Below are 22,399 nucleotides of genomic sequence, written 5' to 3'. Positions count from 1 at the left end.
CAGATGCAAGGGACTCCATGTGTCCCTCATTTCTCCCTTCTGATTTTCAGCAAAATCACTAGGCTTCTGACCATTGATACCAAAACATTCCCTGTAATTTTGGAATTGATCAGATTTAAAATTTTTATTAAAGTGACTGTTTGAAATGAAATATACACAAGTTGAGAGGGAAGGTATCGTACATCTGGGGTCAGGCTTGGGTTATGGGGGGTTACAGATATCGTTTGCAAGGATGAAAAGTTGCATTCTAGTTACATCCAAACAAAAATGCCATCGAGTTGAGCGCAAGACCTCACTTCACTTGGCCATTTATAAAATAACCTTGAGTATCTTCATCAATCCTACCAGGAATAGGTAATAATTTTTTCTAAAATGGAACAAAACCATGTCTTTTCTTACTAGCTATTGCAAGTTACTGTTGACTGGAGAAAAGTCAAAGCTTGAAAACTGGGTTTAGGAAAATGTGGGAAATTTTAGCCATGAAGGAAAAAACTAACTAAAAATTATGCTTATTTATTTATGAAAATATAAGTGGGTCTTGGTAGCCATCTAGTGTCAAACTTTTCTCCTTAACAGAGTTTTGTTGCATGTTTATATTTTGTTCCATTTCTTATTTTACTTATTTAAATTTATATAATGTATTTAGTTTGACCCAGGTAGCCTTATTTATGTCTTGGCATATGGAGCACTGAAGTGAAAGTTTTACATAGTTCACCTGTTGCTCTAATAAAAATATTCTATTTTTAAAAATTGCATGCGTTGATGGAGAGAGAATCCCTGTTCTTGCTCATGAGACACTACTCAGAAAATAAAAACACCTCCCTCCCTGCACACTATATTTAACTGTAAGGAGTAAGCTCTTGTTGGTAACAGAACCAGTATTTTTGGAAGCATATATATCAGAGATTAAATTGTTTACTGTCCTAAAATCCCACAACTCTTCTTAATCCACCATGTTTTTTTGTTTTATACTATTAGCTTCAATATCTTTTCCCCCACAGCCCCAAAGATGTAGAACAGTGACATCCAGAGGCCAGCTAACACTTTAAGCTTAGAATTCTTATGCCTGGGTTTGTGGACAAGTTATTTGTTTATACTGTTGTTATATTATCCACAACTGAATGGTATTCAGCAACCTAGTGGAAAAAATCCATCATCTTGTCCAACACAAAGATTAAACTGGTAATCAACCAGTAAGGTGAATGGATGACGTGGACGTAGGGAAGACCTTGTAAAAGATATATTGACAGACTGCCAATAAGGAAATACTTAAATATGAAACATATAAATCAGCTAGTCCAGTTGATGTACATGATTATGAATGGAAATAACTGGCTAATGAACTTACCAACAATTTACTTCTGTAAAACAGATGTGGGAGTATCTAAATGTGAAAAGAAATGATAGCAATATAGTACTGTGTCAAAAAATAAAAAGGGCTGATACTGGTAATTATTTGCATTAATTATTATTGCTGTTCAGAGATGAGCAATAAAAATGACGTGGGACCTGGTTTTATGAGAAAAGATTAAAAGAGCTAAATATGTCTGGCTTTGCTGAGCAAAGAGTAAAGGGGAGACAGCAGCCTACCAGCAACTAAGGGCAGTAAACAAGAAAAGAAAGGAATTATTTTGGCAAGAGGGAACTACTAGGAATAATGAGATGAAATTATAAAAACAGAAAATGCAGCCCAAACACCAGGAAAAGCTTCCAATAGGATGTGGAACAGTTTTCAAAGGGAAGTGGCAAAAGCCCCATTTCTTGTGACACTTATGATTAGACTGGAGAAAGCATTAACAATGAGCTGCTGGCTAATCTACAATCAGTAACTCTTTTCCATATCTGGCTTATATGGTTTTAAGTGCAATGGTTTTTGAGCACATATCTATTTCAAACCACAGTAAAAATGAAGATGAAGTGAATAGTATTATCCATTACCACTTTCCAGTCTTCAATGCAGAGCAGTGGTTCTTAACCTGGGGTGCACGCACCCCTGGGGGTGCGAGATGCTCTTTCTAGGGGTGCGAGACATGCCAGATTTTTTTAGAAGGTAAATCATTGAAAACACAAATTAAGCACAGGCATGTAAGTACAACTACTTTGTTTCATCAAACCTATGTATTTATTAACATTATACATTTTTTAACGAATTCTGTAATATACAAACTAAAAAATATATCTAGGTTTAAAGAACTGACCTACTTCAATGAATATTGATAAGGGGTGCAAGAAAAGGGGTGCATATTTTGAGAACCAAAGGGGTGCAGGCTGCAGTAACGGTTAAGAACCACTGGTGTAGAGGGTAGCCTACTTTGTTTAAAATCAGGTTTTATAAAACTGCAGGAAAATATTTCAATTAATGTTTATAAGAGCTTGAATTTAAACTATCCCTTGCAGCGCACACAACCCAAATATTGCAGCACTACATTAGTCATTGTATGTGGAAACCAGAAAGTCGAGATGATTAGTGTTTTCATTGCCCAAACTGAGCAAAACAATAAAACAGCATAAATAGCAAAAAGACGACTTTGGACGTAAATGTCTATCAGTCATCATTGCTGGAGATCTTTAAAAATATTTTTACTCAACAGTGTGAATATCTGACCTAGTTTGGTAGTATCTTCTTTCCATTTCTTATTTTAGGATGCTCAAGATTTGGCTAAATCTAATAAAGCTCAACCCCATCCTCTTCTCAAAGATTTTGAGCAGAAATGCAATCAAGATGTTTTCCCTCCATTTGTATATATCAAACTTCAACAGAAATGTTCAATAGAACCTAATTCAGCATCGGACGAAGTGGGCTGTATGCTCAAATACATTTGTTAGTTTCTACGGTGCCACAAGTACTCCTGTTCTTAATTCAGCAAAGTACTTTAGCATTTGCTTAACACTGTCTCACTGACAAGTATTAAGGAACATTTATTCCATATGAACACTATTTTATTTAACCTATTTCTGAAGAACTTCCACTTTAATTTGCTTCTTTTTGAATTTGTTGTTTCTCAGGCAGTTATGAAACAAGTGATAAGTAAATTACGTATTTTAAAAACAATAATTTTATAGTGAAACAACCAAAACCAGGGAACAGTATAGGTAGAAAAAAGCTTTAATATGAATTTGGAACTTTTTTTTTTTTTTTTTAAAACTATGTACATTAACACTTCAAATGTTGAAAGCATAGGCTTTCCATAAGAGATCAACTGCCACTTAAACCCCTTTTTCAGGTAAAGTCAATTAAAAGGGTCCTTCACTTATTTAATCATTATCTTACATTTTCTTTTAAACAGGGAAGGGCATTACACAAAGTACTCCCTCCTCCTGCCCCTCTCCAACCTTCACCACTAAGGCTGAGCATTCTAAAGTGTAGTAGGTTTCAAAATATTTGCATTTTGATTTCACTGTTTCCAATCCTAACGTCTTATGTTAGCTACACAAAGAGCACTAAGGGCTAAAACAAACAACAAAATTAAAACTAACATAAATTGGTTTTATGTATTTATTTTTTGCTAAGGGAGAAGGTTTTGGACTATGGAAAAATAGGAAAACTAGTAATTTCAACATATATATAGCAAACCTTTGCTGTCCCCAGAAAATCTCATGCCTGCAATTTTTTTATACAGAGAATGAAGGACTGAATCTGTTTCTATTGTTGAATGCCCATAACAAATATTTAAACAAAAATATTTCACTTCCTTGCAGTTATGAGTTTGTGACTTATTTCAATTATACCACTGATATTGCATTGCATTTTTAAGTGTGGAACATATAAACATTAAACATCCAAATGGAATGAAAGTCAGAGTGCATAATTATCTTGTGAACTGATAACCTTAATTGTGAAATGTAGAAGTCAATTGCCTCCGGGAAACAGTTGTTAGTCACATTAAAACGCTATGAAGACAGACAAATGCTTAAAAATCCCACTCTTTTGCAAGACACAGACTTGCTGGAAGACTTAATACTTTAAAAATATCAATGCGATGATTATGAAGGAGACTCTTAGGTTGTCACAACATTTCTATACCAGTATTGCCTACAGACACTATGCTTTATCATGCAATTGACACTACTTCGTTTAGAAAGCAGTATGTTCAAGGGCCGATACAGACATAGTTAAGTTCCAACTATTTTCACTTCCACAAAGCAGGATTTCTGCAGAAAATCAGTCTTTTCTGCTGTAGATACCCTCCTTCACAGCACCTTATGTTAAACCCCCTTAATACTCTATTTAGCTGCTGAGGATCTATCACTTGCAGAAAGGGAGTTTACTTTCTGGTCTAGTTGCATTGCCCCCAGACAGTGAGTTTACTGAAATTTTGGTCTTTAGTTGTTTGAACTACAGCAGGTTTGGTCTTCAGGAGATGCAGAGACAGGAGTTTCATCAGTTCTGGGACGTTTAGATGCTGGAGGATTGTGCACAGGATCATCAGAGGGAGAAGGTATCTCTGAAATATTGGGAAATAACAAAATTCACTTAGTTTGATTTCCTGTTTATTATTTTTCATTTTAAAAAAATTAAAAGTCAATTTAGCACTCATGAAAGATGCTGAGTTGACAGCCTTGGATACCAAAGTCCTTTATCCACTGTACAGGCATCATGCAGGAGCAGCAGTGAAAGCTGGCCCGTACAACCCACCAGTCTGATATGGAGGTGAATACCTCAATGCCAATTCATTTCTGGGTGTTGAGACTGACAGCCAGGATTCTAATTAACATCAACTCTGTTCATAGAATCTCAGAGTTGGAAGGAACCTCAGGAGGTCATCTAGTCCAACCCCCTGCTCAAAGCAGGACCAATTCCCCAACTAAATCATCCAATGTGTTGCTGATGACTAATGGGATATCTGTCCACTAGCAACAATAACTCACTTTACATTGTCCAAAGTACCATCAAGCAGCAGCAGCTTCCAAAACTGAGTTGGAGACTCAAGTTTCTGAATTTGTCATTAATCCCTCTGTATTCATGTTTGAACTAAAACACTCATATTTACCAAAACAGTCAAAGATCCATAATAATGTAATTTGGAATGAAATGGCTGAGCAGCAAATTTTTTATATATTATGACCAGAAAGTGGCTTACCATGTTGAATTGTTTCTGAGGAGGAAGGTGTGGACACTAGATTTGTGTGTGCTGAGTTTGGTGAGTCTGTCTTCAGAGGAATCAAGTTTATTCTCCTTAAAAATAGAACAGAGACACAATTCAACTGCTTTTAATGCCTCACTTCCACAGATTCTTCTTTGAAAAGGTACTGTATAGTATAATTATTTAATTACTGCTTCAATTAACTACAGTGGTATAGATGTGCTTTACACACACACACATATATTCCCTGGCTACCTTTGGTACAGGATATTCTGAACAGAAAATTTAACTTGTAAAGACAGAAGTGTTTTAATTATTAGATACACTTTCCTTGAATGAGTATGTGGATACAGAGCAACACAGTACTTGATTTTAGACTTCAAAACATGTTATATATATGAAAGAGATTTTAAAAATTAAAATTGGCTGCTAAGATAAGGTTTCTACTCTGCTCTTTGGGCATGTCTACACTTACCTCCGGAGTGATTGATCCAGCAGGGGTCGATTTATCACATCTAGTGAAGATGCAATAAATTGACTGCCGAGCGCTCTCCCGTCGACTTCGGTACTCCACCTGAGCGAGAGGCACAGGTGGAGTTGACGGGGGAGTGTCAGCAGTCGACTCACCACAGTGAAGACACCGTGGTAAGCAGATCTAAGTACGTCGACTTCAGCTACATTATTCATATAGCTGAAGTTGTGTAACTTAGATCGATATCTCCCTCCCCCTAGTGTAGACCAGGCCTTAAGAAAGTCCTTCCACTGTACTGGCAAGTTCTTCAACTGTAGTGGAATCTCTTATCTATACCTCTACTGGACTGTTCTGACTTTGCCTCTTCTGGGGGAAATGCCAATTTTCTGCTGGATTACCCTTTCTTCTGCATATGTTTGTTGACAAGTACTGTTAAAAAAAATTACACTTCCCCAGCAACATATTGCTTGTGCTTTTCTTCTGTTAGATCTACCAGACATGCCATTTAAAAATTAAGTATAAAAAATAGGGCAGAGTGTGACAAACAAAGTAACTAAACACTACAGTGTTTTCTCTTTCTGTGTTATAGCACAGAGTCCCAAAAATGTAGGGCTGGAAAGGATCTCGAGAGGTCAACTCCAGCCCCCTTCACTGAGGCAGCACAGGTACCCCTAGATCATCCCTAACAGGTGTTTGTCCATGCTGTTCTCAAAAACCTCCAGTGATGGGGATTCCACAACCCTTAGAAGCCTGTTCCAGAACTTGACTATCCTAATATCTAACCCAAATCTCCCTTGCTGCAAATTAAGCCCTGACAACTTGTCCTACCTTCAGTGGATTTGGAGAACAACTGAGCACCTGCCACTTTATAACAGCCCTTCACATACTTGAAGACTTATCAGGTTCTCTCCTAGTCTTTTCTCAAGACTAAACATGACCAGTTTTTTAAAACCTTTTCTCACAGGTCATGTTTTGTAAACCTCTTATTTGTGTTGCTCTCGTCTGGACTCTTTCCAATTTGTCCTTGTCTTTCCTAAAGCGTGGCACCCAGTATTGGACACAGTACACCAGCTGAGCCCTCACCAGTACCAGCAGAGTGGGACAATTACCTCCTGTGTCTTACATTTGACATCCTGTTAGTATACCCAAGAATATTATTGGCCTCTTTCTCAACTTCATCACATTGTTGACTCACATGCAATTTGTGACCCACTATAACCCCCCAGATCCTTTCCAGCAGTACTGCTGCCTACCCAGTCATTTCCCATTTTATAGCTGCGTATTTGATTCTTCCTTCCTATGTGCAGTACTTTGAACTTGTCTTTACTGAATTTTATCTTGTTGAATTCAGACCAATTCTCCAGTTGTCAAGGTCGTTTTGAGTTCTAATTCCATCCTCCAAAGTGCTTGCAACCCTTCCCAGCTTGGTGTCCTCTGCAAATATTTAAACATACTTTCCACTCCATTATCCAAGTAATTAATGAAAATATTGAATTTACTGGACCAAGGACTGACTCCTGAAGGATCCCTCCCACTTTTAAATGGTATTTATGGGATAATTATTTGAAATCACTTGAACTCAGTTTATCAATTAACCCAGTATATAAAAGTTTTATGGGGAGATTTTTAAAGACAGAAGCTGGAGGAAGGTGCCCAATTGGAGCTGGGAGTTTGTACCTTTGAAAAACTTCCCTTTATGGCAAATACGCTTTTAGTTTTTGTATATCTTCAATTTGGATAATAATCCCAAGTAAAACCTAAGATGTTGAGCCAGCAAATTCTTTGAATTATGATTTGTACAATTTCTCCTTAAGCTTGACTGAGTATGTTTATATCCTTGTGTACACATACAGGAAGAGCAGAACATAAAACAAACTTGCCTGGTCTTGGTCACAGTTATCGGAGTACATAAGAACATAAGACTGACTACACTCTAAGCCCACCTGGTCTCTTTTGAAATGCATTCTCTCTCAGGCCTCTAGCCATCACCTCTTTAGGGGTGGAATCATTCAATTCTCCCACTCTCAGGGCATTATGCTGCATTCCCCAGGTGCCAACTGTGATTACCTCAGCAGGTCTGACTTACGTTCAGTTTCTCTAGTTCTGTTATCTCCAGGAACAGTGGCCAGTGGTTAATACAGTGACCACACTGCTTTCTTAAAGCAAAGTGTTTATTTAAAACAAAAGTATTTCAGAGTAAAAGTCTTAAAACTATAAACTGACTATATTCATATCTAACTTACCAGGAGTCTATCCATCTTCCCCATGGTGATCTTGGTAAGTCTAAGATTCCTGTAGACACCTCCAAGACCACTAAGGCCAGGGCAGCATATCTGTTCCCTTAACAACATAGTTCACACCTCTCTTCTTCAGGGAGTGTTTTTTAAAAGCTGCTTGTCTTTTTGATCACCCCCTTCCACCTGTTAACGGTGTACAACCCTTTGATCTGTTAGCTCACAAGACTAGCAAAACAGCTGTGTATCTTTGAACTGGAGCCTGGAAGTAGGCCATTATCCTCTAATTACCCCACATGTGTTTGCTCGGAGGCTGCTTATGTAGAACCACTGTATTGCTTTCCTGCTTGTTTTTCCAGCAGCCCCCTATTAAGTTAGATCAATATATTCATAAACAAAAGTTCATAAATCCTATATAGTATACATTAACTTTGCCAACTGTCTCACTGAGGTCACATGCAGCATTCATAAAGCTATTACATATCTGTATTCTTAGATTACTACATAAAAGCTCCACATCCACCACAGTCTGCATTACTGTCACTGCAGTCTACATTATTGTCACAAAAAGGGCCAGTGGATATTTTCATTTTAATGTTCTAATAACATTTCCAACTTAATTTTAGAAAATATCACCAACAACTGCACATTAAATGACACACAAATAAACCAAACGAACATGAAGCCCCTGACTGCAAACTCATGCAGTTATTCTGTGACTACATTCGATAACTTGAAATAAGAGACACTCACTGAAGTACCTGTGTATCCCACTAAAGATTCTTTGATTGTGGAAGTTGGGGTAGAGACAGAAACAATTGGAATCACAAGCACCAAAGAATAACACGCAAGTTAACTTCAGTGTTTGGATAAAAATATATTAAATGGCAAAAAAAATTAACTAACACAAGAGTTAAGGTTGCCTAGTAACAGCTCGTGTCCTTCCAGAATGTTGAGTTCCGCAAAACTCAAAACTTCAGAAAACCAGGAAATAAGGAGTTAAGGTAAATGCCCATGTAACCTTGACTCTGCCCTGCTGGAGTTAATAATAGCCACTCAGAATAATCCACATGCACTGCAGCTGCATTCAGCATGCGAGATGTAGCTGTATTGAATGGTGGAGGCAGTAGGTGGCACAGACTGGTAGAGGTGTGTTTGTGAGCTGAGGAGATGGGGATTAGTTTGAGGAGTGTCACAGATCTGTGCTTGTGGTATGAGGAGATTAAGGGTTGCGCTCACCCCATGTCAAAGGGGAGCATGTGTACCCTGCAGAGCTAGTCTGCATCATTTTATTGCAAAACTGGTAGGTTCTCTCATGGCAGGTCCTGCCATTAGACTTGTCAGTAGTGAAGTGAGATATGAGAGCAGTCCATGGGTTTACTGCTGGGAAAGGGAAAACGTAAGTGCAGACGGTATCCTTTGAGTAAGTGTGCAGTGGTTGTTAAATTTCACAAATGTGGTGGTGTTAGGAGAGTAGGCTAAAGTGTTTGAGTGCAGGGCAGGTAGCTTCTTTCCTGTACAATGAAAAGTCAGAGTGCTACTATTAGTGTTATGGGTGTCTGGGGGCATCACTCGAAAAAGGCAGAGGTAAAGTTACATGGGCATGGGAGGGTACAAGTATGTATTTCCTGGTTTTCTGCAGTTTGAGTTCTTCGGAACTCGAAGCTCTGGAAGGACATGAGTTGTCACTGGGAAACCTTAACTCTTCATTAACGAAGGTTTTTTTGCTATTTAATTTTCAAGGGTTTTTTTTTAAACAGAAAGAAAACTAGTTGGTAGGAGTTAGTGGTCACTGGCAGTTGTAGATAGCATGCAGGCCACATGGACTACCAATCCTGGCCCTATATCCTTCTCCCCACACCACTCAGTCCCACTAACCGGCCCTGTCCCTTCCTGTCTGGCTGCCCACCCAGCTGAGCCCCCCCCGCCACTATTTTGTCCAGGCTCCCCCCAGATCCCCACCCCCCATATGCAAGGCGGGTGGGGGATGTTTCTGATATGTTCATGTGCCAGTGTACCCAGGTTTCCAACTGGACCTGGTCTTGGAAACCAATCTTCCCCCTATGGATGACAAGAGGACCTTAAGGTTCTTTTAAGAGCCACCATAACTTTCTGAAAAGGAGCTGTATTCTGTGTACTGCTTGGTCAGTCTGGGTTTTCCCTCACAGCTCCCACCCCAACTCACCTGAGGAGGGGACAGGGGGGAGGGATAGCTCAGTGGTTTGAGTATTTATCTGCTAAACCCAGGGTTGTGAGTTCAATCCTTAAGGGGGCCACTTAGGGATCTGGGGCAAAAATCAGTACTTGGTCCTGCTAGTGAAGGCATGGGGCTGGACTCAATGACCTTTCAAGGTCCCTTCCCGTTCTATGAGATAGGCATATATTAGAATGGTTTAGACCCCTCCCCAGAAACTGGCTCACATGAGGGGCACATGGAGGGGGTCAAATCCCAAAAACATGGGCAGGGGTTCCTAGATCCTGGGACACACACAGGGGGCAGGAAGCAAGGTTCAGACACTCCCAAGGAGGCAAGACACTCCCTATCCAGGCTCACATGAGGGGAAGCAGGGAGAGGGGCTTCCATTACCCTAAAGAGGCAGGGGCCCCATAGATCTTGATGCACACATAGGTGGGCAGGGAGTGGGGCTCAGACACCCTGGGAGTAGAGCCCCCCCCCAAACCCAGTCTCAGGGGGAGGGATAGGGACCCCCCCAAGATCCTAGCACACATACAGAAGTAGAGAACGTAGGGCGGACAGGCACACCTGCCCCTATTCAATCACTAGACCCCATGCCATTCACCCCATGGTATACCTTCCCTGCCTCCCACCCCAATATCCCCCTCCCCACAATGCAACCCTAAACCCTTCTCACTCCTTCCTCCACACATGCTGCTCCTCCCCACCAGCAAACATTTTTCACCTCAAAATAAAAAAACCTCTCTATGATGGATTTTAGCAATATGCCACCAATCTCTTCTAAATTTCTATCCAAGGGAGGAGGTGAGGGACTTTGTTTGGGTGGGTCAAGTTCATACAACTACTACTTATCCCCTGGAGCGATCTAGCTAGTGTGAAACTTTGAAGGCTAATAACTAAGGCTGCGAATCATTCATGGAGGTCACGGAAGTCCTCCGTGAATTTTGCAGCGCTGGTGCTGCTGACCCCAGGACCACCCCAGCAGCTGGGGAAGCCCCAGGACCAGTCGCTGCTCCGACAGCCTCAGGCAATGGTACCAGCGCTGCCCTGGAGCAGCGGTCCAGGACCAGCAGTAGCAGGGCCGTGGGTCACCCCTCAGCAGAAACGTTACCCGCACTGTTCCCCTCTTCCCCCCCGCAAGCAGCAGTCTTCAGGAGCATCCCCTCCCAGCAGGTAAGAATTAGTCACAGGTATTTTTTTTAGTAAAAGTCCTGGACAGGTCACAAAGCCATGACTTTTTGTTTATTGCCCGTGCCCTGTACAGGACTTTTACTAAAAATACCTGTGACTAAAAAATACCTGTGACTTACTAATAACCTGTTAACTCCCCTGTCCCTGCATGCAAGGCACAAGTTATTAGTCGTGCAGATAGACTGGTGAGTTGTCACATGTCTTACTGCAGAAGTAAAATCTTTTTCAAGTAACGTTTTCATTTGATTTTCCCCAAAGGCCTGGTGGATGCCCTACGCTCTGCTGCGGTAACCCTCGAGCATCTGGGATGCTTGGCGATGATCTGAGCCTCGGTTTGATCTGTATTTGTGGACAGAATTATAGGTTGCCAGACTCTGTCAATTTGAAGAAAAGCTGGGGGTAGGGGTTGTGAGAAAGGTCTGTATCTCAGAAAACCCTTAGTTAAATGGCCCTAAATTTGGATCGCTAACAGAATCCCACATCGCGATGAGGTACACCAATTTCAAACCAATCTGAGTAACTGTAGATTTTAGAACACTTTAGAGTTGAGCTTTAAACAAAACCGGTCTTAACTGTAACCATAGCAGAGTTGTCACTCTGCTATAATTAAGGTGCAAGTTTAGGATCTAGAAGTCATTTTGACCTTTCACTTGGAGTACAAACGGAGCACTAAAGTATGAAAAATAGCTATAGAATTTATTTTCAAACCTCTATACTTTTAAAGTAGCACAAGAACAGCTTGTTTAGGCCTTCACATTTGTCACAGGAAATGGCAATATAAATCTTACCTTGGCGTCTTACTCCAACCTTGTAAAGCATTTAGAGTAATCCTCCTGGGTTGGTTTACTTTAGCACTCTGGCTGGCTGGCTGCACGGGTCTCCTCTCCTCTGAAGATGAAGCTGGAATATTTTTGATGCCAATGGGTGTTGAGGGAGAATCCTTGTTGGTCATTACAGCTGTTGGTGTTTTAGGCTGGAGAGTGAGATTACTTGGATCCATGGTCCTGTTCGGAGGGGTTCCATCAACTGGCCTGGGGACTGGGGAGACAACCTTGTGTGACTGATTCTTTTTCATTTTCTTCTCTGTTGCACTAGCAGTTGTAACACACACCACTGGTTTCTCTTTCAATGGTACTCCAAGCTCATACTCCTCAAATGTCACAAAAGAGCAGTACCCATCCGTGGAAGAAATAGCAAGAAAGGATCCATCACTGGACCTGTTTATTTTTTTCAGAGGGAAGAAATCTGAGAAAGTGAGCAAGTGCTGACCATTCTCCCCAGAAACATATCCTATGTCAATCACACAAGTTGCCCCATCCCCAACTAAATGTGTAAATGTAAATAAACCTGAAATGACCTCAAAGACATCATCTAACTCAAACAATCAATAGTTCAAGAAGCACAGCCTTGACAATTGATTTAGTTCTTCTGGCTTTGTCTGTGGTACGGCATTACCCATTACTAGCAGCAGGTGGGTGCAGCCGAAGTGGTACTGAATACAATTTAACTGCAGGTATACAAATATTCATCATCTTTTAATCATGATTTCTGATATGCTGCTGAACATGGTTTGCCATAATTTATATTGTAGGTAAACAGTGTTCAGCACTGGTTTGACTGCATTTCTTGCCCTTTGTGCTGGCAGTGGACAGAAGCCCTGCAGCGATAACATGAACAGGCCTCTGTCATTCACTTCACCAAACAGTGATCACTGGTGAATTAAGAAATCTTAATTTTCTTAATTTTTCACACTCTCATACAGCCCCCCTTCATCATCATACATGAGCATCATTGACAGATTTTGAAAGAAGCCCCATATCCAGTCCTCAGCTGGAAGGATAGTGGTTACAGTATGGACCAGTGGTTCTCAACCCGCAGGCCACTTGCAGCCCAATCAGCACACAGCTGCGGCCCACAAGACAACCACAGGGCCATACAGGCAGTATATATAGTATGTGGATGTGGCCAAGATAACACAGGGAGCTGCATATGCAGCCCAAAATGGTAAATAGGCTGAGAACCTCTGGAACAGACCCTAGAGAGGAAAGATGGTCCAGTCATTAGGGCCGCAGTCTGGGCCATGAGAGACCTAAATTCAATTTCCAGCTCAGCCACAGACAGAGAGATCTTGGGTAAGTCACTCACTCTTTTGATGCCTCAGTTCTCTATCTGTGAAATGTGGATTATAGCACTGCCCTATCTCACAGGGGTGACATGAGGAAAAACACATTACAAGATTGCAAGGCACTCAGATGCTATGATAACCATATAAGTGCAATCGATTGATAGATGTGTAAAGCAAGGAATAGGAGGATCCTTTCAGAAAAGATAAGAATGACAGCCTGCTCTACCATGACAAATGTAAAGGATCTGTCAATAACCTACCATGAAATGTCACTCAGAGTATGATAATGTATATTGGATACATAACCAAAAGGAAAGGACTGCTGTGTATCATAGAAAAGCACAGAATCTTCTGAAGCAACAGCAAACACCAACCGATAGGGCAGATTTATTAGAGCAGGGATGGACTTCTGTGAAGCTTCATCTAGGAGTACAAAGAACACAACACTGAGAAAAAAAAAAATCACACGAGACCACCACTTCATTATAATGGTATTGCTTGTACTAACTTAATTAACTGCTTGAACAGAGTTATCATCATAGCAGTGTATAGTACCAACATTCTGGCTGAGAAGATGGCACTTGTATTACACAACATTATTTTCAAGTACATGCAATTTTCTGGTAAAGTTACTCTTTGGACTTAAGTTTCTTCTATTTCGTCTTAGCCTAAAAGGTGAATGGTTGGGGCAAAGTTTGGTCTTTTTGGCCTTTTTTAAATTATTCAAGTGGGAATGAAAATCCTTCAGTTAAAGTATTCAGAAGCTTTTTTTGCACTTTAACTCAAGGTCTGAATAAAGTAAATCTCAAAATTTACTTTAAATCACAATCTTACCAGTTTATATAAAGCAGAACTTGCTATGTAATCTATTTTCTTCCTGAATTTCATTTCCTTTTGTAATTTTTAAGTTCAACAGTTGGCTAATCTTCTGGGCTAGGAGTTAGTTCTTTGTATGATTAGAGGACAGATACCGAAGCAACATTTTTCCAGCTGGTGCTAAAAGGAAAGCTCTAACTGGCCTATATTTGCAGCAGTGCTGAACATACACAGGTTGCATTGACTTCCACCGGTGTTATGAAAGCTCAATGCCTTTGAAAATCAGGCCACTTATTTAATTTTAGGCATCTAAGTTTGTACGTTTTGGCCCTAGTCTGGATATTTTGCTTTCATGAGAGTGTTGTGGAAGCAGCAGCAGCAGCAACACCTCTGCTTAATAAAGAACTGACAGATTGACAAAACCTCATCTAGTTCTCTTCCGACAGCAGCTCTGAAGGTTATGGTGGGGAAAAAATGGCACTAAGTAATAGGATCCAGTAAGGGATACTATAATTTGTGAGTTATAAACTTCAAAGGAGGGGGCCCTATTGTGCTCCAGTTAGAATTGAGGAAATCTGTGCCTTTTAGCAAGAATGTGAATAGTCTTGTTTAAAAAACTGAGGGTAAAATCCTGGCCACGCTGACTTCAATAGGATCAGGTTTTCACTTCCCACCAGCAAGTTATTGCGCAGTTTGTGTACAAATTTCCCCTCACCACAGCTCTGCCAATACATTCCAGTCCTGACCAGCAACACTAATGCTATTTCAGTCTTAGCTCTCCTGAACAAATATCTCCAATTGTTGCAAACTGTGACAAATTTTGTAGTGGTTCTGTGATGTGGGCAATCAGGACCAAAAAAATATTTTACTAGGTGATTCTTAATGCTGAGCCAAGTTATTTATGTTTATCCAGTGAGTTAAAAAGTTGTAGGAAAACACCAAGTAGTGTTTCTGCAGCATAAGAGGCCAAGAGAGAACATATATCCACTATCCCAAAAATCACTGAAAAGGCATTTAGTGAATTTAAGGTCTTAGAATCAGCAAATAGCTTCTTAGTTGTGGTACAACAGTTAATATCCTGAAGGAAAGTTAAAATACTAGGACATAAAATAGTATGACCTGCAGCTACATTGTCAGATTTGCCTTCCAGCAGTTTTGCTGTAAAACAAGCTCCCCGAAAGGATTTACGGTACCTTTCTTACGTGCTGGTCTCAACTCAAAGTAGACTGGACAGCAGCGAACAGCTAGAGTTGCCTTTCCAGGACAGGGCAGGTGAGCTATGGGCCTATTAGAAAGAAGAAATGTTTAAAAAATGGCATGTAAAATGGATATATATACACAAAACACACACACAACCACATCCCTATATATATATTTTATAAAGAAAATGTAGGTATATTAAATCCTACCTTTTAAGATTTTTTCTCGAAAAAACATACGTAGTATTGGTTACATTCTCTCCTGATTCAACACAGCCAGCTGAGAAAATAAAAAAAAAGTTTCAAAGTGGTACTCATCAATTCAAAGGTATTAAGCACACAAACTTACATGTATAAACATTTTATTTCCCCAAGCATTAGCCTTGTGTCAGAGGGCCAGGTTTTTGTGATCTGATCATAACTTGAAAATGTATCCCAAATATTACTTTAAATCTATTTTAGTCTTCCTTATATACTGCGCCAAAACAAACTTCTCTTTACTTTTGCAAATGGCTGCAATATCAGTGCCTATGCCGGTAACAGACCCCGCTTTGCAGTGTTGGTCTTATTAACAGATCAGAATGCTTTTAAGAACAAGAACACAAAGAAGTAGAGTCAGAATAAGCCAAAAAATAAAATATTCCTTTTTTTCTGACAGTGCAGTATTGTTGATATACCAGAAATTTCATAAAGAGTGCCTTATGCAAGTGTTAACAATACACTGAAGGTCTGAATCTCCTGCTGTTGGTTAATAAAATGCCAAACTGATTGCAAATTTACACAGAGGGATACACTAAATTTAGCCTACTCTGTAAAATAGGGAACCACAGGCTGCTACTACCACCACCAGCAGCAGCAGAATGTAACAAGAACAAGATACTGTTAACCCCTTTTGCTGCTGTAGCAGTGGCTGTATTCTGCAACATATCCATGTTCCTCTGACATTTCAAAAGTGATGTACCTGACACAAGGGCAAAGTGCCACTCCAGGGCTGCCACATGCACCTGGTACATCTTCCTTTCACATACCTGGAGTGAGAAGCAAAGAGCCGTCAGGAGTAAAACTAAGCCTGCGGAAGAATGATTTCATGCTGTCATCATGAAACATCCGATAGCTTCTCACCTGTAACATTTCAAAAGAATAAAAAAAATTTAAGTATCATCTCTGAAAAACACTATTGATTTCAGTCAATACATTTATCTTAAAGTGTGACAATCGCTTGGTTATACAATCCAGTTTAATGGGCCTTAGTGGGTCTTAAAATAATTTAAGATTTTGCTACCTCCAAATTGTTTTTGTAAACTATTATTTTGTGTGGTTTAAATTCTCTATGGCTAATGGTAGTCTCCCTGGATCCCTCTTCATATACTGATTAGCATACTTCAAAGGCATATTAAACTTGACTATTCCTCTCGTTTCCCTCTATTGTATTATTATAGCTATTTAAACTAAAGTAGTCATCAGTAAGGGAAACAGATGAAGATACATTTTATTTACAGAATAGCACTATTGCTTGGGTATAGTAATACTAAACAAAAAAAAGGAAAAATGCAACTTGACAGATCCAAGGAATTCAGATATAAAAAGAACCAAAAATTAAATAAAAAGACATGGGAATAAAGATACATTTTAAGTAAACACTCAAGTTACAAATTAACTGAATTTAAGAGCCTGTCCGTTAGGTAATCTTACTTTAACTCTAATACTGAAAAGATTTCAAGATGCACCCTCAGATCCATTTTAGATCTAATTTTCAGGACAAACAAACCTGCTTAAGGCTACTTCCTAAAGAAAAAAAAAATGCTTCCTTTACAGACAACTCCGAAAAGTTATTTTACTATCTATCATTCAGAGTTAATTTTGGGAAAAAAAACTTTTCTGCTTCCCTCTTGGGATTTGAAACTTTTTACCAATATATTTTGACTCAAAAATTATATTACACTCGCCAGGTGACTGCAAGCTACTGCATTAGTAATAAAAATGTTAATGCAATATAGTAACTAGGACTGTCAAGCGATTAAAAAAATGAAGCACGATTAATTGCGCTGTTAAATAATAGAATACCATTTTAAAATATTTGTGGGTGTTTTCTACATTTTCAAATATATTGATTTCAATTACAACACAGAATACAAAATGTACAGTGCTCAGTTTATATTTATTTTTCATTATAAATATTTGCACTGTAGAAAACAAAAGAATAGTATTTTTCAATTGCAAGTACTGTAGTGCAATCTATCACAAAAGTTGAATTTACAAATGTAGAGTTAGGTAAAACATCTGCATTCAAAAAACAAAACAATGTAAAACTTCTAGAGCTTACAAGTCCATTCAGTCCTGCTTCTTGTTCAGTCAATTAGACAAACAAGTTTGTTTACATTTGCAAGAGATAAAAGAGGTTACTCACCTTTGTAACTATGGTTCTTCGAGATGTGTTGCTCATATCCATTCCAATTAGGTGTGTGCTCGCGCGTGCACGTCCGTAGGAAGATTTTTACCCTAGCAACACTCAGTGGGTCGGCTGGGCGCCCCCTGGCGTGGCGCCGCTATGGCACTGAATATATACCCCTGCCGACCCGTCCGCTCCTCAGTTCCTTCTTGCCGTCTACTCCGACAGTGGGGAAGGAGGGCGGGTTTTGGAATGGATACGAGCAACATATCTCGAAGAACAACAGTTACAAAGGTGAGTAACCGTCTTTTCTTCTTCGAGTGCTTGCTCATATCCATTCCAATTAGGTGAATCCCAAGCCTTACCTAGGTGGGGGGGTTGGAGTGAGATACTGCAGAATGTAGAACCGCTGAGCCGAAGGCTGCGTCCTCTCTGGATTGTTGCACCAGGGCATAATGGGAAGTGATGCTGTGTACTGAAGACCACGTAGCTGCTCGACACATCTCCTGGATAGGTACTCGAGCTAGGAAGGCGGCCGATGAGGCCTGAGCCCTGGTAGAATGAGCGGTAATATGACCCGGAGAGACATGAGCTAGATCATAGCAAGTACGGCTACACGCTGTTACCCATGACGAAATTCTCTGAGAAGAGACGGGTAGGCCTTTCATCTGATCTGCCACTGCCACAAAAAGTTGGGGCGTTTTGCGGAAGGGTCTCATTCAGTCAATGTAGAAGGCGAGTGCCCTACAGACGTCGAGGGAATGCAACTGCTGCTCTCTACGAGATGTATGCGGTTTGGGAAAGAAGACCGGGAGAAACATGTCCTGGCTGAGATGAAAGGCCGAGACTACTTTAGGGAGGAACGCCGGATGTGGACGTAACTGCACCTTGTCTTTGTGGAACACCATGTAAGGTGGGTCCACCATCAGAGCCCGAACCTCAGAGACTCTCCTAGCCGATGTGATGGCCACAAGGAAGGCTGTTTTCCATGACAAATATAGGAGTGAGCAGGTCGCCAATGGCTCAAATGGAGGAGTCATAAGTCTCGTCAGGACCAAGTTGAGGTCCCAGGAAGGGGCGGGGCATTGTACTAGGGGGTATAGATGCTCCAAACCTTTGAGGAACCTTGAGACCATAGGGTGGGAGAAGACGGAGTAAGTACCTTCTCCTGGGTGGAAAGTAGAAATAGCTGCCAAGTGCACTCGCAATGATGAGATAGCGAGGCCTTGCTGTTTAAGATACCAGAGGTAGTCCAATATAGTGGGAATGGGAACATCCGTGGGTGTTACATTCAGTGTTTGACACCAGCAAGAAAATTGCTTCCATTTGGCCAAGTATGTAGACCGGGTGGAAGGTTTTCTGCTACCCAGGAGTACTTCTTGCACTGGGGCAGAGCAACGTAACTCCGACTGGGTTAACCATGCAGGAGCCACGCTGTGAGATGGAGGGATTGCAGGTCCGGGTGGTGAAGCCTGCCGTGGTCCTGCGTTATAAGATCCTGATGAGGGGGCAGAGGGCTCGGGTTATCGAGTGGTAGAGCAATGTGGTGTACCAGTGTTGTCGGGGCCATGCAGGGGCGATCAGGATCAGGCGAGCCCTGTCCCTGCGGAGCTTTACGAGAACCCTGTGCACCAGTGGGAAGGGTGGAAAGGCGTACAGCAGCTGGTTCTTCCATGAGATTAGGAAGGCGTCCGATATCGAGCCCAGGGTGAGACCTTGGAAGGAGCAGAACTTCTGGCACTTCCTGTTGTCGCGGGAAGCAAAGAGGTCTATGTGGGGAAAGCCCAACTTCTGGAAGATGGAATGTAGAATGTCCGGGCGAAGCGACCACTCGTGAGACCAAAAAGATTTGCTGAGATGGTCTGCCAGGGTGTTCCGGACCCCCGGGAGGAACGATGCTACAAGGTCTATCGAGTGGGCTATGCAAAATTCCCACAATTGGATAGCCTCCTGACAAAGGGGGGAGGATCGAGTCCCTCCCTGCTAGTTTATGTAGTGCATGGCCGTTGTGTTGTCGGTAAGCACTGCAACACAACGACCTTGCAGATGTTGTAGGAACGTCTGGCCCGCCAGGTGAACTGCTCTCAGCTCCCGGACGTTTATGTGCAATGCTAGCTCTTGAGATGACCAGAGGCCTTGTGTGCGACGATGGTATAGATGAGCCCCCCAGCCGAAAGACGACGCGTCCGTCGTTAGGGACACTGAGGGCTTCCTCGGATGGAACGGCAGTCCTGCACAAACCAGGGAGGGTGTTAGCCACCAGTTGAGGGAGTCTAAGATGCTATGAGGAATGGTGACCACCATGTCTATGGTATCTCTGCCTGGACAGTACACTGAGGCGAGCCAGGTTTGAAGGGGACGCATGCGTAGTTTGGCGTGCTTGGTTACAAAAGTACATGTGGCCATGTGACCGAGGAGGCTCAGACACGTGCGAGCCGAGGTCATCGGAAAGGTTTGGAGGCTTTTTATAACTGAGACTAGTGCCTGAAACTGGGGCAGTGGCAGGCAGGATTTTGCAAGTTTGGAGTCTAGAATGGCCCCAATGAATTCTATTCTTTGAGTGGGCATTAGAGTAGACTTCTCTAGATTGATCATCAGGCCCAGTCTCTTGAATAGGTCTGTGATGATGGCTACGTGCCTGGTGACCTGGGCCTCGGAGGTCCCTCGAATAAGCCAGTCATCTAAGTAAGGAAAAACATGTATTCGCCGACGACGGAGGAAGGCGGCCACTACCGCCATGCACTTTGTAAAGACGCGAGGGGCCGTAGAGAGGCCAAACGGAAGGACTATAAATTGAAAATGTTGGTGGTGCACCATAAACCGTAGGTACTGTCTGTGCGGGGGATAAATAGCAATGTGGAAATATGCGTCCTTCATGTCGAGAGCAGCGTACCAGTCTCTGGGATCCAAGGATGGGATAATGGTCCCCAGGGATACCATGCGGAACTTCAACTTCTTTAAAAACATGTTGAGTCCTCGCAGGTCCAGGATGGGTAGAAGACCTCCTTTTGCTTTGGGGATTAGGAAATATTGGGAGTAAAATCCCCTGCCCCTTAATTCTTCCGGTACCTCCTCTATGGTTCCGATCGAGAAGAGCGTACGAACCTCTTGCCAGAGGAATTGCTCGTGAGAGGGGCCCCTGAAGCGGGATGGGGGGGGTGAGAGGGAGGAGGCGAAATAAATTGGAGGCGGTATCCAAATTCCACCGTGCGTAGGACCCAACGATCCGAGGTTAATTGGGACCACGCAGGGAGGAAGGAGGAAAGGCGGTTGGAAAACAAAAGGGGATCCTGGGGAAGGACTGGTGCTCTGCTCTCAGGCGCACCTTCAAAAGTTCGCTTTCGGGCCTGGCACTGGTTTGGCGGGACTGATACCGTGGCCGCCTTGGGACCCAGATTGCCATCTGCGGTTCCCGTGACCACGCCTTCTGCCAAAGTCTTGTCGCGGTCTGGGCGGGGGGTAAGGGCGCTGAGGCTGGCTACGGAAAGACCTTTGTTGGGTTTGTGGGGTGTGCATCCCAAGGGAACGCATGATCACCCAATTGTCCTTAAGACTCTGTAGCCTAGGGTCCATTTTCTGGGAGAAAAGGCCCTGGCCTTCAAACGGCAGGTCCTGGATGGTGTGTTGCAGTTCAGGAGGTAGACCTGACACTTGCAGCCACGAGATCCTCCTCATCATGATTCCCGAGGCCACGGTTCTGGCCGCCGAATCGGCAGCGTCGAGAGAGGCCTGCAGGGAAGTCTGTGCCACTTTCTTTCCTTCCTCCAGAAGGGCTTGGAATTCCTGGCGGGAGTCTTGTGGGACCAGTTCAGTGAACTTACCCACCGACTGCCAGGTGTTATAATTATATCTACTGAGCAGGGCCTGTTGGTTCGCCACCCTAAGTTGGAGGCCCCCTGCAGAGTAGACTTTACGTCCCAACAGGTCCATCCGTCTAGCCTCCCTCGATTTTGGGGTGGGGGCTTGCTGGCCATGGCGCTCTCACTCATTGACAGACTGAACCACCAGGGAGCAAGGAGGAGGGTGGGTATATAGGTATTTGTACCCTTTGGAGGGTACCATGTACTTTCTTTCCACCGCTCTGGCCGTAGGAGGGATAGACGCCGGAGATTGCCAGATTGTGTCCGCTTTGGCTTGGATAGAGCGGATAAATGGCAAAGCTACACGGGCTGGGGCATTCGCCGACAGTATGTCTATTACCGGGTCTTCAAGCTCCGGGACCTCCTCCACCTGGAGATTGATATTTAAGGCAATTCGCCTCAGAAGGTCCTGGTGAGCTCGGAGGTCAATAGGGGGTGGGCCCGATGAGGATGTACCGGCCACTGCCTCGTCGGGTGAAGAGGAGGAGGACAGACCCGGTACGAGTGGTTCCTGTAGGGACTCTTGGTCAGGAGGTACGTCAGGGTCCGGGAGGACCTGAGGGTCCGGTGCCTGAGGAGATTGATCTGTACCCGCTGGAGGGGGGCAGCTAACAGTGGCCTCCGGTGCGCGATGTTCCGACGGGGCGGAACGTGATGGTACCGTGGGTTTGCTTTGGGCCTGGTGATATGCCCAAGGCATCCAAAAGGACCACTAATGAGGACCTTGGTCTGGACCTTGAGCCTCATGGAGAACTATATACACTAACTACGTTTACGAAAATCTATTAACTAAAACTGTAGAGAATAAACTATATACACTATAAGTATTAGA

At 42.4% G+C, this 22,399-nt stretch overlaps 1 protein-coding gene across 3 annotated transcripts in view; it reads right to left on the bottom strand.

Moving 5' to 3' along the window:
* Positions 1-3,090: 3,090 nt before the first annotated feature.
* The window catches only part of CHAF1B (chromatin assembly factor 1 subunit B), a 31,781-nt gene continuing 12,472 nt past the window's right edge, over positions 3,091-22,399 (bottom strand). For all 3 annotated transcript variants that reach the window (XM_050929270.1, XM_050929280.1, XM_050929261.1), the window contains exons 9-15: positions 16,347-16,440; positions 15,529-15,598; positions 15,313-15,404; positions 13,564-13,726; positions 11,967-12,395; positions 5,082-5,176; positions 3,091-4,445 (exon numbers count right to left, since the gene is read on the bottom strand). In XM_050929270.1, the coding sequence (XP_050785227.1) occupies positions 4,324-4,445; positions 5,082-5,176; positions 11,967-12,395; positions 13,564-13,726; positions 15,313-15,404; positions 15,529-15,598; positions 16,347-16,440 (1,065 nt within the window). In that variant the 3' untranslated portion in view covers positions 3,091-4,323. The remainder of the gene's footprint in view (positions 4,446-5,081; positions 5,177-11,966; positions 12,396-13,563; positions 13,727-15,312; positions 15,405-15,528; positions 15,599-16,346; positions 16,441-22,399) is intronic.

This window comes from Gopherus flavomarginatus, chromosome 1 (assembly GCF_025201925.1).
Source record: "Gopherus flavomarginatus isolate rGopFla2 chromosome 1, rGopFla2.mat.asm, whole genome shotgun sequence".
Lineage (NCBI taxonomy): Eukaryota > Metazoa > Chordata > Testudines > Testudinidae > Gopherus > Gopherus flavomarginatus.
The sequence above is the reverse complement of the archived record's forward strand: the minus strand, read 5'-3'. Positions and strand labels throughout refer to the sequence as shown.